The 16337-nt window shown below is 39.8% G+C and overlaps 1 protein-coding gene across 8 annotated transcripts in view; it reads left to right on the forward strand.

Moving 5' to 3' along the window:
- Nucleotides 1-16337, forward strand: part of FAM13C (family with sequence similarity 13 member C) — a 141597-nt gene that overhangs the window by 31518 nt on the left and 93742 nt on the right. For all 8 annotated transcript variants that reach the window (XM_033208698.1, XM_033208697.1, XM_033208703.1 and 5 more), the window contains 2 exons: nt 689-745; nt 4157-4361. In XM_033208698.1, the coding sequence (XP_033064589.1) occupies nt 4287-4361 (75 nt within the window). In that variant the 5' untranslated portion in view covers nt 689-745; nt 4157-4286. The remainder of the gene's footprint in view (nt 1-688; nt 746-4156; nt 4362-16337) is intronic.

A 16337-nucleotide genomic window follows, 5' to 3' on the forward strand; every position in this document is an offset into this window, starting at 1 on the left:
TTTGGCAGTGAAGGATGAGTAGGAGTTGAAGATGGAAAAAGTATTCCAGGCTTGAATGGGGCTGGGTGGGAATGGTTGGGAACAGGAACAAAGGCTTCATCCTACACTAGAGTGAGAGGATGGTCCTACTCCAGGTTCCCCTAGGCAGGATGGAGCACTGGAGATTTTTCAATATGGAAGAGCCAAGAACTGTTCATAAAGTTAATCCAGAAGTTTTATGAAAAGGAACCCCTTCCTTTTCACAAGATCAAGAAAATCTGAGACCAATAGAGTAAACTAAATGGAGGCTGGTTTAGTTTGGGACTGCCTGAAGCAGAAAAAAATGCAAAGAGGCATATAGTGGAATCTCTTTTGAGCCATCAACAGGCTCCCAGTCTTGGTGTCCAATGTCCCCTCAAGTGCTGTGAACACTTAGGTCATTGCTAAGATCTTGTTAGTTTAGGTAACACAGGACAGTGGAGGCAAAAAGGAGAGTCACCTCTGGCTCTGAGCTTTTAAGATCACACGATATGACAACATTGGTTTCATAAACTGGGAGACATAGTAATCAGAACTTATTTGGGAGAGAATGATGAGGAGTGTTTCATCTTTTAGTTTTCCATGGTAATCTTGAGACAATTCTAGATTATTGCTGCTACTGCTATAGCAGACAGTTGGATCTGATGTGATTTTTCTTCTCTCTCTCCAGGTGTGACGAAGATCCAGTCTCTCTACATGAAGACGAGACTGATTGCTCCAGTCTCAGGTAAAAGCCACCATTGCTTGGTTCATATTTGTAAGAGACAGAAACCATCTAGTTATGGTGGCTTTCCTTTGAATTCTAGTCTCTTCTTTGAATTCCAATTATTTGTTCTCATGTCTCCTCTCCTCTACTAGATTTTTACCTCTTGACAAATTTTTGTCTTTTCCACTTTTGGATATCACCCTCTTAGCAATCAGGACAGTACCTTACATTTGGGAACACTTGATAAATGCCTATTGAACTGAGTGTTCATTAGCCTATCTCAATATTCTTATCACACACTCTAAAGGAAGAGGCTCATGTTATTGAGTGTCTGTAGTATTGTCTTTGTCATCAAGGGCTTATAGTATCGTGGCAAAACCTTCACTGCTAGTCATTTCTTCTCCATTTACTTTGTTCCTATACTTTGATCTACATTTTATTATATGATCTAAACTGAAAAGAAGTTGATATTTCTGTTCTCATCCTGTAGATGGAGAAACTGACACTTAGGAATGATAACTCATCCAAGATAACATAGCACTATGAGGCAGAATTTAGACCCAGTTCTCTCTGACTTTAAAGTCCACTCACTGGATAACAAATATTTATTGAAGGCCAATTTTGTGTGCCAGGAGCCAGTTAAGATTTGGGATGAAGAAAGACAAACCAATGTTGCTCCTAAGAACTCAGTTTGCTAGAGGAGATAGGCAAAAATATAGATGTGGATGCTACAGTGCATTAAGTACTACTATACTAGAGGTAAATAGTGGATTTACTTAGAAGAATCAAACAGCCCAGAGAGCTTTCTTGGATTGATTCCTGAAGAAAATTATACAAGGCATATGAATTTTTATTTATTATTGTTATTATTATCATTATTATTTTTGGTGAGGTACAAGGCTAAGAAAAAGAGGATGCCACCAAGCAAAAGGAGCAGCTTACTGGAAAGCCAACAGAGGGTAGAGAGAATTGTTTGAGTTGCAGAAACAGCAAGTGGTTCAGGATAGTAGGAACCCTGGGAACCTAGTGGAGTGAGGAAGTAAGAGGTAAGATAAGACGTGAAGCTCTAACGGTAAACAAAGAACAGATTTCCTTGGGTTTGCGTTCCTTGCTAAGGAGTTCAGAATTATCTTGGAGGCATCAGAGAAACCAAAAAGAGCTCTCTCTCTCTTTTTTTTTTTCCTTTGCAAATAACCACATGGCTAAGGCCCTGCCTGAGAGTAACAATAGCTTTCATTTATTGGGTTGCAGCCTTGGGTCAGCTTTATATGGTAGGCATTTCAAAGAGACTGTATTATCTCTGTTAAGCAGATATTACATCTATTTTATGAAAGAGGATCATGGAGGTGAAGTGATGTTGCCCAGGCCACACAACTAATAAGTGGGAGGATCTTTCAGACCCTGACGTTTTTCAGGACACCATGCTTATTCTCAGTCATGATTTATTCCAATAAGTAGTGGCATAAATTACATAACCTGTGCTTTTCTGTTTTGGGGATCCTGAGGAACCAGTAATATGTGAGAAAATATGTTTCTAAATATGACTTTTGTAACCAGGTTTTAAATTTGTATAGTGCAAGAAAGATGCTTTTGGCCCCCTCTCCACTTTCCTGGCCTTCCAAGTCAAGGAAGTAAATAAAATTACATTTCTAAATTTTGGGTGACTTGAAAACATGATATAAAAGCAAAGTTCAGGTATTATTTTGGGAATGAGTCTATCAAAAAAGTCATTTTAGATTTGGAGAGCTTTTTTTTTTTTTTTTTAATTCTTGAGTGTTCTATGATCCTACTCGAATGAGAGCATTTAGGTAACTGTAAAGGCAGCTGTTCTTTCTTTTGTTTCTCATGCAGGATCATGGAGTGGATGGGTCTCTAGTGAGAAAAATGTACTTCAAATGAACTAGCATAGTTTCCAGTTCATGGTTTGATATTAATTTCCAAATCTGTTAGTGACTTAGAATTTTTTTAATTGTAAATGATCTCACAGCAGGAATATTAACCAGTGTTATTGGCATTGATTTGTTTTTGAGTTACTAACATTGAATAATTATTTTAATTGTTGGGTTCTCCTTTACCAGATAGCACTACGTTTGTCCTGGATTCAAGTTTAACTATTTCACACAGTTTTATTTTTATACCTTGTCCAACTGCACCCTGGTCATGTTCCAGACCACCTATCTTGATATTTGCTTTGCTCTTTTCCCAAAGACTACATCCTCAGGGAGGATGAGTTCCAGCTCAGTGAACTTAATCTGCCTTTTATTTGTAAAAATGTGTCTTGAATGGTGGGCATTCCTTCTTTGCTGGTCTTGCCTCCTGGCTTTATGTGTCCTTGAGCAGCTAGGAATTGCTTTCCAGCACTTTGCAAATGCTGTTTTATGGGTGCTTTTGGTAAGGGAGCATGAGGGAAAAACAACACCTGGAGGAAGTGGCCACTCCTCATGCATTTCATGTTCTAGTGACAGTGATTGTGGTAGATTACGGTTAATGATATTGATTACATAGAGAAGGTCCCTTCTGGTTATGTCTGTGGTATTTGCTTGATACTTAGCAGAATGAAAAATAAAATGCATCTAGATTTAAGTGGGAAGAATGGCTTCAAATAAGAATGTTATCATGTTAGTATTTTTGAGAAAATTGAAACTGGAGGGGGGTAGGATATTGTACAGAATTTGATTGTTGAATGAACAGAAGTGCCATCCCAGCCCTGAATATATGGAGATAACACCACCCTCTTCCATCTTCTTCAGAACCAGAACCTGGATATTGGGATGTATGACTTTGCATTCAGGGCATTGTTCAGAGGATCTGGTTGGGTAAAATTTGGCCCGTGCATTATATTTTACGCAGGCAACAGGTAGCCTATCAAGAGATGCTGTTAAATTTCTAAGTACCTCTGAAAGTTTTAGGGGGATGATTATAAACTGACATTGCCATTGAAGAGGAAGCGTGATGCCTTGAACCAAGAACATAGGTGTGAGTCTGGAGACCCACATGAGGCCTCTGGGTCTATGTAGATTAGTCCTTCCATTAGGCATGTGATTTAATCTCTTAGAGTCTTCATCTATAAAGTAGAGATGACGATATCTCACCTGAATATGTCACATTATTGTTGTGAGAAGAAAATATGATATATGTGAAAGTTTCTTAAAGCGAAAATTAAAAAAAATAATAATGATATGTATATAGTTACAACTACACAAAGTATGTATCCATTGACAAAGATCAGAAGGGAAGGTGAAGTGATATAGAGTGAAATTCACATTTCTTTTAAGTTCTTGTTCATGCAAAATTGTCTAAGTGTAGGCTAAAAATTTTGCGAGGTATCTATCCTATAAATACAGCAGCAATGAATATCTCCAGCCCTCTTTCCTGCAGCAGTTTATTCATCTTTTTTTAAGTGCTTTCTAAATTGGGTCTTTCCTGTTTTAGAGATGAAAACAATAAAGAGAACTACCCCGACGCAGGGGCTCTGGTAGAGGAGCACGCACCACCCTCCTGGGAGCTGCAGCAGCAGAATGTAGAGCAGACCGTGCTGGTGGACAGTTTATTGCGACCCAGCATGGGCAACTTCAAGTCCCGGAAGCCCAAGTCCATCTTCAAAGCCGAGAGCGGGAGGAGCCACGGAGAAAGTCAGGTAGCAGCTCTGTGTCCTCAGGCTTTTGCCTCCTCAGGCCTTTGCCAAGAAGGGGGATTCTTAGGCTAGGGCACGCGATTCTGGCAGAGGATTTGAGCGCACTGTTTTGCAGGAGGGGATTGACATGACTTGTCGTTGCGTGCTCTGCCAGCCTGAGACACGTGGAAGCTCTTGCGGGTTAAAAGTTGGGTGCTCTGAGCCGGTTAATAATTTGGTGCCCCTTGAAACATGTTCTTAAATATTGGACTTTGATTTATTTTTTAATTTTTATTTATTTATTTTTATTTTTGGAGACAGAGTTTTGTTCTATCCCCAGACTGGAGTGCAGTGGCGCCATCTCGGCTTACTGCAACCTCCACCTCCTGAGTTCAAACGATTCTCCTGTCTCAGCCTCCCGAGTATCTGGGGTTACAGGCGCCTGCCACTATGCCCAGCTAATTTTTTTGTATTTTTAGTAGAGACAGGGTTTCGCCATGTTGGCCAGGCTGGTCTCAAACTCCTGACCTCAGGTGATCCACCTGCCTCGGCCTCCCAAAGTGCTGGGAACAGGCGTGAGCCACCACGCCTGGCAACTGGACTTTGATTTAAAGGAACAGCTGCATTCTTTTGTGGGGAGGATGGAGGAGGATCTCTCTGTTTTCATTCATACAGGATGTTTTTCATTCCTCAGACGTGGGGAGTCTGCTCAGCAAAATCAGAAGTCTCAGTTTCATCCAGAGCTATTCTTTTAGGCTGAAGTTTAGCAGGCTGGAATAAACATACAAGTATGTATGTGTGTGTAGTATCTGGTTTTCTGAGGTCAAAGGGAACATCTTTCCAATACATTTTGATAATTAATGGATATTTTATTAATTAAAACTTTTTGTTAAGAATGCAGCAAAGACTATTAAAAATCCCTTATTTAATTTATTATGGATTTTTTTTTTTTTTTTTTTTTTGAGTCAGGATCTCACTCTGTCAACCAGGCTGGAGTGCAGTGGCACAATCTCAGGTCACTACAACCTCCACCACTGGGTTCAAGCGATCCTCCCACCTCAGCCTCCTCTATTAGCTGGGACTACAGGTGTGCGCCACCATGCCCCGCTAATTTTTGTATTTTCTTTGTAGAGACGGGGTTTCACCATGTTGACCAGGCAAATGCTGACCTCAAGTGATCCACCTGCCTCAGCCTCCCAAAGTGTTCGGGTTATGAAAGTGAGCCACCACTCCTGGCCTTTCTGATGCTTTTAAAAGAGATTGAATTGATACAATCTACTTTAACTCTTACAAAGTGGTGAATATTTCCAACATTGAGATTTTACTTGTAATGCACGTTAACATATTTTTGGGGACATGGAAGTTCCGTAAGTGTTAATTTTGCTTTTTTGTTAACATTGCTTTTTTGTTAACATTTAGATGTTAACTTTAAAAATAATGTGCAATAGGTTAATTTTGTAATAACTTTTAAGTCCAGTCCTATTTAGCAAATATGCATCAGGAGATCTTCCTGTTATAACAACTTTGGTTGGGCAGGTTTTTTAACCTTGCAATTTTGTAATTTGCCTTGTGATTTTTATCTTCCTTCTTCCTTGGCATTGCAACCTCTTATTTAGTCAGTTAATTTAGTAGTGAGATGAAAATGCCCTCTGCATTAATGAAGATGTGTTGTGATGATCTTAAACAGTGTAGTCTTGTTGCAGTGATATGAGTGTGAAATACCATTTGAGTTACGATAAGCTTGAGATTATTACTGAATGCGCTCCAGCACCTAACTAATTAGGAGAGTTATGCTGGGGAGGGCACAGGTTCCCCAAAGGTTGCCCCCAGGTCTGACTGATCCCAGGGATGCTCTGACCTTGAATCTCCTACCAGGGGTCACCTATGACATAGTAAGGTTCAGGGTGACCAGCCGTCTCTCTTCAGACTGCCTTCCTTCTTGTCATCCTGTAGTCTGGCCTCACAGAAATTACACAGTTGTCACTTGTAATAAGGTGCTAATGGGGCATGTAATTCCCAACCTGTTGCTCATACACAGGTAGATATTAGGGGAGAAATGTGCTTGTATAGTCTTTGCTCATAATACAGCATTGGAATCCTGGACTGCAGGTAAAATTCCCACTGGAATTTAAGTGGCCTGTTCTATCTGATACAATGAGCTTCATTCTCAAATGCTTTCCATTCCAAGCAAGATGTTTATTGAATAATGGAATTTTCCAATTATATTGGGGTTAAAAGAAGACAGATTATTATTGAATGCATACAAATTATCCTATTGCCGTAAGAATGTAAGGACACTTCATATGAGTTTCTCAACTCTGGGGATCAGTGAGACTGGGATACGATTTTTAAATGCTTTATTTCAGTTTATATTAGCAGCGTCTACTCAATTGTTGTGAACTGCAGATAGTTGAAGTATAGAGAGGACTTCTTATATATTCAAAAATAGAACAATACAATAATAATATACTAAATAAATAACTAAAATAAAATTTTCCTTAGTAGTCCATTCAATCTTCTTCTTATTATTATTATTTGAGACAAAGTCTCCCTCTGTCACTCAGACTGGAATGCAGTGGTGTGATCATGGCTCACTGCAACCTCTGCTTTCCAGGCTCAAGGGATCGTCCTGCCTCAACCTCCCAAGTAATGGGGACTACAGGCACGTGCCACCATGCCCAACTAACTTTTTTGTATCTTTAGTAGAGACGGGGTTTCACCATGTTGGCCAGGCTGGTCTCAAGTGATCTGCCCTCTTCAGCCTCCCAAAGTGCTGGGATTATAGGCATGAGCCACTACACCCAGCCTCAGCCAGTCTTGTGTAATTAATTCTTGTTCCTCTTGATCTTGGGCTAGTGGTGTCATGAAGCTGTCTGCTTCTCCTCTAAAGTTCTACAAATCCCAACTCAGCCCACTGGTGTCATCAGATGCCTGTATCCAAGAGTCTGTCATTTGAAATGTCAATTGTTTAAAGTGTCTGGTCCTTTACTATGAAGCTTTCGAGATTTATCTTTGCCAAAGACACAAACTGTAGCCTAAAGCTGAATAAAACCTCAGGAAACCACTGGAGGAAAATGAAACCATCTATAGATGACAGAAATAGGAATCGCTGTGGTTAGTTTACTACCAATAATTTTAAAATATGAAAGGTCTGATGAGAGTTTATAATAAGCATAGCATATAACGTGACATGCAAAAGAAGACAGTAGAATCATTTCACCAAAATTAGAATGTCTTGAAGGATAATGAGTAAGCCAATTTTCAAAGAAGTCAGGGGATGTTATTTCTGATTTTATAAAAATATATGAATATGGTTTTTACAGAGAAAAAAAAACCTCAAGATATAATACTCTTAAAAGATTCAGCCACGCATGGTGGCTCACGCCTGTAATCCCAGCACTTTGGAAGACTGAGGCAGGTGGATCAGAAGGTCAAGAGTTTGAGACCAGCCTGGCCAACATAGTGAAGTCCCATCTCTATTAAAAATACAAAAATCAGCCAGGCATGGTGGTGCATGCCTGTAGTCCCAGCTACTTGGGAGGCTGAGTCAGGAGAATCGCTTGAACCCTGTAGGCAGAGTTTGCAGTGAACTGAGATTGCGCCACTGCACTCCATCCTGGGCAACAGAGCAAGACTCCATCTCAAAGGAAAAAAAAAAAAAAGATTCATGAAGTCTGGAGTAGGTCATTAAACTCAACGGGCAAGTCTCTTATGCATATCTGAGTGAAAACCAGTGGCCTAGATGTTGCTAAATTCAAATGAAAGAAATAAAGCTATGGATAAGTCGACATTCTAAATCATAACTACAGTTATCACTGATCAATGTCATTCTCTAATACTAGGCAAAGCTCCACCAGGGCTTGGACAAATATGGGAAAATTTGATAGAACTATTTCATGAGAGTTTTGATCTCAGGGTAAATGTCACATTTATTAGGTTTACCATGCAGTATGGTTGAGAGAGTTGTTCTGTTTGTAAAGGTGGATTTATTTGGGACAACTTGGGCTTATGTTGCAGCTACAAGTCTTACCTGATGCTTGTTGCCATCATCAAAACACTGAGTTCTAATGAGTGTGCTATGGGATCATCATTCCCCAAAATCCCTTATAAAGGCCATATGGGCACAACCTTTATAAATTTAAAAACAACCCTCTTTGAAACTGAAGAGCATCATCATAGATGTTGTGCTACTGCCATTTCGGGGTTCTTTTTTTCACAAAGTTTAGATGTAGGACCTCAGAGTGGCTCTTTAGTCTGATCCTAACCAGGTTACAAACAAAGGTGGAAATAATCCTACTATAAAGACACATGCACACGTATGTTTATTGCAGCACTATTCACAATAGCAAAGATTTGGAACCAACCAAAATGTCCATCAATAACAGACTGGATAAAGAAAATGTGGCACATATACACCATGGAATCCTATGCAGCCATATAAAAGGATGAGTTCATGTCCTTTGCAGGGACATGGATGAAGCCAGAAACCATCATTCTCAGCAAACTACCACAAGAACAGAACACCAAACACTGCATGTTCTCACTCATAAGTGGGAATTGAACAATGAGATCACATGGTCATAGGGAGGGGAACATCACACACTGGGGCCTGTTGGGGGGTGGGGGACTAGGGGAGGGATAACATTAGGAGAAATACCTAATATAGGTGATGGGTTGATGGGTGCAGCAAGCCACCAAGGCATGTGTATGTCTATGTAACAAAACTGCACATTCTGCATGTGTACCCCAGAACTTAAAGTATAATAGTAAAAAAATTAAAAACAAAAAACAAGCAAAACAAAGGTGTGGGGCAGATAAAAGTAGCCAGATGATAACTGTTGAAAGTTTGGCCTAATGCTCCACTTTTCTTACCTTTATTCTGATCCCCAAAGTCAGAATCAGAAGTTCTACTTCTGGAGGATCAGATTCAAATTTTAGTTTGAGCAACTTTCCTTTAATGTTGGCAATGACCACTTATATGAGAATGAACCATGGGTGGGGAGGAGGAATCTGAGATTTTGTAGGTCTTCATGAATGAAAGATTCCAGTTTTCTACCAACTTTGAGTGAAATAATGAAAAGGGGAGAGATTTAATTATAGTTACTGATGTAACAGAAAACCAGGAACTGGAAGGCAATGCAAGAATGCCCTCAAATAAGTTAAGGTATTTAGAATAAGGAGAATGTTTATTTGAACTGGAATCAGTTTTCCTTTCTGCTTGTTTATCTCTTTCTTCCTTAGACAATAGGCTTTGCAAAAGAATGTCTTAAATAAGGACCATTTAATGATCTGTCTCCCGGAAAGACAGGTTTTAGGGATGCTATTGCCAGAGTTCATTGAGATAATGAATCCTGAATTTAGAAGATGTTGAATTGGTTGGTGCTAAGCATAAATTCCTGATCAAAGTGGAATCCAATGACAGTTTGCCCTTATGTAATATCTAATTAGATAGAAAATACCCTTTCCAAGAAGGAGAACTGATTTAAGGCATAGATTATATATTGTAATATTTTGTGAAAAATTAACAATGATCCTGTATTGATCACCATGTAAGTCATAAAATTAATCCCTGACAACCAAATTTGGGGAGGATTAGACTTAACTAACAGAACCAACTTCCTGTAATGGACCTCATAACTGTCCAGAGGGCACTCATTTTTAGCAATGGTAGATGCAATCTTGTCATCCCCACTCCATGCCATCTGGCATCATGCTATGCACTGTCCTGCTGCCCTCCCCTCTGGTGGCTATTTTAGCAGAAGACAAAAAGTAGGAGGCTATATAGAGCTTTTCTGCAGCGAGCTGTACACTGTGATCATACTGCTAATCCACTTCCTTGGGGAGACCAGCTGTTTGGTCTGGTGTGTATCAGCATCAGGTTTCTTCCACTTGGCCATGTAGATGTGTTAAGAGGCTGAAGAGAAATCTAAGACTGATTGTGAAATCTTCATTTTTATCTTTCTACAGACACAAAGCTCCCTAGACACGTTCAGGCAAAATAACCTAACTATAAAGTATTTACTATATTTCTGGTATTGGAGGGCATAGTTCTTATTCTTACTGTATTACACTCTAAATTAAAATAAGGACAATAGTTAATTCTGGGCCATTTCTCTTCTACCTTCTCCCACAAAAGAACTAAGATTACGTTTTTAATTATGGATGTACTTTATATGCATTATATGATCCAGTGAGCAACTTCAAACAGTAAAAGCAAGAAAACCAGTACAGTTGATTGACTTTGAGTGCACTGGAAAGCTAAAATAAACTTCAGATAGAATTCCACTGGCTTTTCAGTGAGAGAAAAACTTAGGTTCTGAATATGCCTTTGAGGGCTTGCTTCTTGCAGTGTGTCTAAAGCATGAATTCACTGAGATCCTAAAAATTGGTTTTAGTTAGACACTGTTTTGACACATTAGTTCATGTTGTATTATTTCTCATGCATGATATATATAGCAGCTCCAGTTTATATGTTTTACTTCAGTTTTTGATTAGGTATGGGTTTGCTGGGAGATCTGTTACTGGTCAGGAAGAAAAGTGGTCCTCTGGGTTTATCTTCCAAGTTCTCCTTCACTCTTCCAAGATAAAATGGTGAAGATTCAGGGGGACAGGGCTCTGAGAAGTGCAAGGTCCTTGAAAGTGAGATTAGCTGAGTCAAATGTTTGGGTTTACTGGTTTCTTGTGGTCTATCAGATTCTGATTCTCTTCTTTGAATTAACAAGCCTGTTGTTAAGGCTTAATGATTAAGCTGATGAAAAATGGTATTTTTTGGGGGGAACATGGGATGTCCGTAAAATCACTTTATCACTTGCTTTTTTAAGAAATATACAAATATATTCAACTTAAATGCTGACATGAAGGAATCTTTTTTTTTTTTTTTTTTTTGAGACAGAGTCTCACTCTGTCACCCAGGCTGGAGTGCAGTGGCCGAATCTCAGCTCACTGCAAGCTCCGCCTCCCGGGTTTACGCCATTCTCCTGCCTCAGCCTCCCGAGTAGCTGGGACTACAGGCGTCTGCCACCTCGCCCGGCTAGTTTTTTGTATTTTTTTAGTAGAGACGGGGTTTCACCGTGTTAGCCAGGATGGTCTCGATCTCCTGACCTCGTGGTCCGCCCGTCTCGGCCTCCCAAAGTGCTGGGATTACAGGCTTGAGCCACCGTGCCCGGCCCCGAAGGAATCTTAAAATGAAGTGATGTACTTAGTTTGCCTGGGCAATACATCTCAGAAATGGAAAATCCTAGTACTCAGACAGAATTTGCATTCAAAACAATGTAATTTATTTGAAACGTTTAAGTTAACCAATGGAGAATTTGATAATTTGGTATTGTAGCACTCAGGGCCACATTACATAACTGATATTCCATCTGTGATGGAAGTTACAGAAGAATCCTCCTTAAAATAATAAACACGACGTTATCGATAGTGTTGGTTGAGCATAGCAATGGAGGATGGCACAGACTGATCTCTGCTTACATGCTGCTTGGAATATTAAACAGAGGTGCAGATGACTGCCATACAGGATGACTGTTAAAATTGTCCATTTGCCACTTCCTATGCATCTTTCGCATACTTAAATAAATTGTAATTTAAAGAATTTATAGTTTTTCCTATGTTGTTCCAAAGAGAGTGTCTAACATTATACAGCCATATAAATTCAGTCCAGTCAAGATCTACTGACACATGGAGAGAAGAGGAGCGTCCATGGGGCACCTTTGTCCTGTTGGTACCTGTTGTCCCTCCACTGGGTTCCAAGACCTGCTGCCGCTACTATGGAGAAGTTTCCTTTAATAAACTCCAGAGATAATAGTTGAGTAGCAGTTTAGTGATGTGGTAAGATGCATGGTCTATAGCTGCAGGTGGATATGAGTTCAAATTCCTTCTGCTACTTTCTTTCTGTGTGACTTTAAGCATCACTTACTAGCTCTTTGTATCACTTTTCCTATCTTTAAACTGGAGATGACAATTTTATCTATCTTAAGAGGTTGTTGAGAATTAAAGTTAATGATTATGTTTATATCATGATAATGATATAAACTTAAACATTCAAATTTTAGGGGATTAGAAGTAGTTTATAGAGGCCGGGCACAGTGGCTCACGCCTGTAATCCCAGCACTTTGGGAGGCTGAGGCAGGCGGATCATGAGGTCAGGAAATCGAGACCATCCTGGCTAACATGGTGAAACCCCGTCTCTACTAAAAATACAAAAAAATTAGCTGGACTTGGTGGCTGGCGCCTGTAGTCGTAGCTACTCAGGAGGCTGAGGCAGGAGAATGGTGTGAACCCGGAAGGTGGAGCTTGGAGCTTGCAGTGAGCCGAGATGGTGCCACTGCGCTCCAGCCTGGGTGACAGAGCAAGACTCCGTCTCAGAAAAAAAAGAAAAAGAAAAAGAAAAATAAGTAGTTTATACAGTGTTTTATAGACTCATTTGGCTGGCACAAACATGAAAACCTCCTTAATTGCATATTTCATGAGTTGGCTTAGGCTGAGCTCTGCTGCAATAACAAATAACCTAAATCTCTAGTGATTTAAACCAACAAAAGTGCATTTCTCACACAAGGTACATAACCATCATTGGTCACCAGTAGGTGTCTGTTCACCTCAGTCAACTAAGACTCAAGTAAACGAAACAGTTGCAGTCTTGACTGTTGCTGGTTTCCAAGTCAGAGAGCAAGATTTCTTGAGGGTCCTGCACCAACTGTTACAAGCTCCAGGCCTGAAGTAACACACAGCATTTCCATTCTCTACAAATTGGCCAGAACTGGTCATGTGCTTTGCCCTAACCATAACCCCATAACTCAATGGACCAGGAAGTACAATTCTGCAATATGTCCTAAGGGGGAGAATGAAATATTGGACAATAGCACTAATGACTTCCACATCCCCTACTCAGAATAGCACATAATCCAAAGCAAGATGAAGTTAATTGGTCTTTTTTCTTTTCTAGCTCCTCATACTACTGAAGTACTGATGTTACTAATGTCAAGGACTAAAAGAAGAAAAAGAATATTAATTAGGTTAACTAAGTATCACCAAAGGATATACGTGCTATTATATTATTGTTTTGAACAGGAACTAAAGTTTTGTAGAAGCATCCCTTCAGTGAAACATCTGCTTCATTATGATAGGGAACAAAGAAGTAGGTCTAGCATTGATTTCTTCCTTACTGCCAAATGAAACTTCAAGCTCATTAATTTTGCTATTTATTTAGGAATAATCGTGGTCTTGCTCTCGCTAGAAGATTGGAGTGACTTTGGGTTATGCCAACTCAACCTGTGGTGCCATGATTTAGAAACATTTTAAAATGTGATTCAAAAATACTTTCTAAAGAAAGGGGATTTAACAATCTGGATATTGTCAGATATGGGAGCTGGGTTTCTGCACACACATACATATGCAAATGCACATCCTCGTGTTCTTTGTGATATTTATCCAAGAGCAGGGTGTTCTTTAGGCAAAGAAAACAGCTTATCAAGGACTTAGCCTGTTTTGGAGCTTAGAAGTAAAGCTGTTTGAAAAGTCTGGATAGCAGAAACAAAATGAACTGACATTTCGGGTAACTAAGAATTGCCCATCTTAACTTTATTAAACATGGTTAAATCACACTCAGGAACTGAGACATAACATATTAACCTCAAGTCTGCAATTTTGGGCCCCATAGTTTTCAAGAGATGTAGTTGCCAGATAAAATGTGGGATGCCCAGTTAAATTTGAATTTCAGATAAACAACAAAGAATAGTTTTAGATTAAGTATGTCCCAAATATTGCATGGGGTATACTTACGTAAATTACTTACTAAACATAAATTCATTATCTATCTGAAATTCAAATTTAACTGGGCATCCTGTGTTTTTATCTGCTAACTCTGGGTGACCCTATCAAAAATGAATGGCATGAACATTTAATCAAACGCACCTTCTCCTCCTAAGGTAGAAATAACCAGTTGTATTCATGTGGTCTGAGAGCTGCCAGGATTTTTTTTTGTTTGTTTCATTTTGTTTTGTTCTTTTTTAGTTCAAACTTGAAAGGGTAGTTAAAGTCAGCATAGGAAAGGAAGTTAGCAGACTAAGTCTAGGAGGTTTGTTGTACTATTTATTTTATCTTTAGTGCTCAAACAGCATGAAACATCCTGGAAAAAGCTGCTCACTCTCTTGGGATAATAAAGCCTTGAAAATTTGATAGATGTTCTCAAAAAGTTTGAAAATCTGCCCTCAAAGTCTGCACACCACCTTCCCATAGGATACTGCTTGCCATGAGCAGAGGCTGTCATCAAGTTAGTAGGAAGGCCGACTTTCATGAGCCAGCTTCTGTGTTAAAATGATCAAAAGTGACATTGCTCCTGGCACAAACAGACAGAACAATGGTGCCATGTTTTGAGCATTAATCCTGTTGGAGATAACAGCCAGCCAGAACATTGTGGCTTTGAAAACTGCTGCTCTAGACTGAGGATACTGTCACAGGTGAGGATAAGTTAACTATTTTAAGAGTCATTTTATTATGTAGATGCCTTCAGGCACAGGTAACTGATATGCTTGAGTTATGAAGGAACTTTGCCTTCCCACCTAACAAAGCTCATTGTGTTTTGTTAGTAATCTTTTTTATTTTAGCTGAACCCTCTATACCTCTACTGCTTAATCAGTTGTGGCCACAATTAGGGGATTTCTTTCTTCCTTTCTTTTTTTTTTTGAGACGGAATTTTGCTCTTGTTGCCCAGGCTGAAGTGCAGTGGTGTGATCTCGGCTCACCGCAACCTCTGCCTCCCAGATTCAAGTGATTTTCCTGCCTTGGCCTCCTGCATAGCTGGGATTACAGGCATGTGCCACCACACCCAGCTAAGTTTTTGTATTCTTAGTGGAGACGGGTTTTCTCCATGTTAGTCAGGCTGGTCTCGAACGCCTGACCTCAGGTGATCCGCCCGCCTTGGCCTCCTAAAGCGCTGGGATTACAGGCGTGAGCCGCTGCGCCTGGCCGAAGATTTCTTACAGGAGCAAAGATGTTCAGCACTGCCTCTTTTGTTCTTTAACATGCTAAGCTACAATATTATGATTGCTTGGCTTGGTAAAGTTGCTGTGTGTCAGGGAAATTTCCAATAGGAAAGGTCATTCTGGTGTTAGATTTTTAGGTTTTTCAGCTGTAGCTAACCTGAAATAACCAAAGGGAGACCGTGAAGGTTTAAAGGTAAGTCGATTTGCCAGCGTGGTAGGGGCAGCAGCTGGCGTTTAGTGTGTTTAAATCCAGGAAACACTGACCTTACTAAAGGTGTGACCTACCAGATTTAAAAATCACCAAGAGAAAATCAGTGAATGTTGTGCTTATGGGTCCACTGGAGGGCATTACGCCCTCCCACCTCTTCCCTCTGTCAGGTTTTTCCTCCCCGTTGCTTACTGTCTTCTCAGCGGTGTTGAAACTGACATTTGATTTAGGAACCCAGAGCCCAGATATTGCTATCTCTGAAAGACAAAAGGATGAAACAAAAGTCTAAACTAGTTTAAATATTAGATTGGCGCAAAAGTAATTGCAGTTTTTGCCATTTCTTTTCAATGGCAAAAACCACAATTACTTTTGCGCCAATCTAATATAAAATAGGCAAATACTAAAGGTTTAAGGCTATTTGCTTTTACATTTTATTTATTTATTTCTCACTGGTTACCTATAAAGACTTGGACAGCTGTGACCTTTTCTACTTGATGTGAAGCATCAAGATGAAAATAGAGGAAAAAAGTACAAAACACTCTTATGTATCTCTGAGTACCCCACTCCCACTTCATACTAAAAAACAGAATAGGGACTCAGTAGTTGGTTCTTGATGTAATGGAGAGTCTGAAGGAACAAGGGTCTGGATGTTAGAGCCATTCTTGGGCCAAGTGCAAGGCAGAAATCTGGTGAACTACACTCTAGCCCATGCAGCTTTGCTGTCTGCAGGATTTGGGGGTGAGTGAGGAGTCCAGGCAAACAGTCCACCAAGAGGTAATCAACTCTATACTGACACAGGGATGGGCTCAA

This window comes from Trachypithecus francoisi, unplaced genomic scaffold (assembly GCF_009764315.1).
Source record: "Trachypithecus francoisi isolate TF-2019V2 unplaced genomic scaffold, Tfra_2.0 Lachesis_group9, whole genome shotgun sequence".
NCBI classification, from domain to species: Eukaryota; Metazoa; Chordata; class Mammalia; order Primates; family Cercopithecidae; genus Trachypithecus; species Trachypithecus francoisi.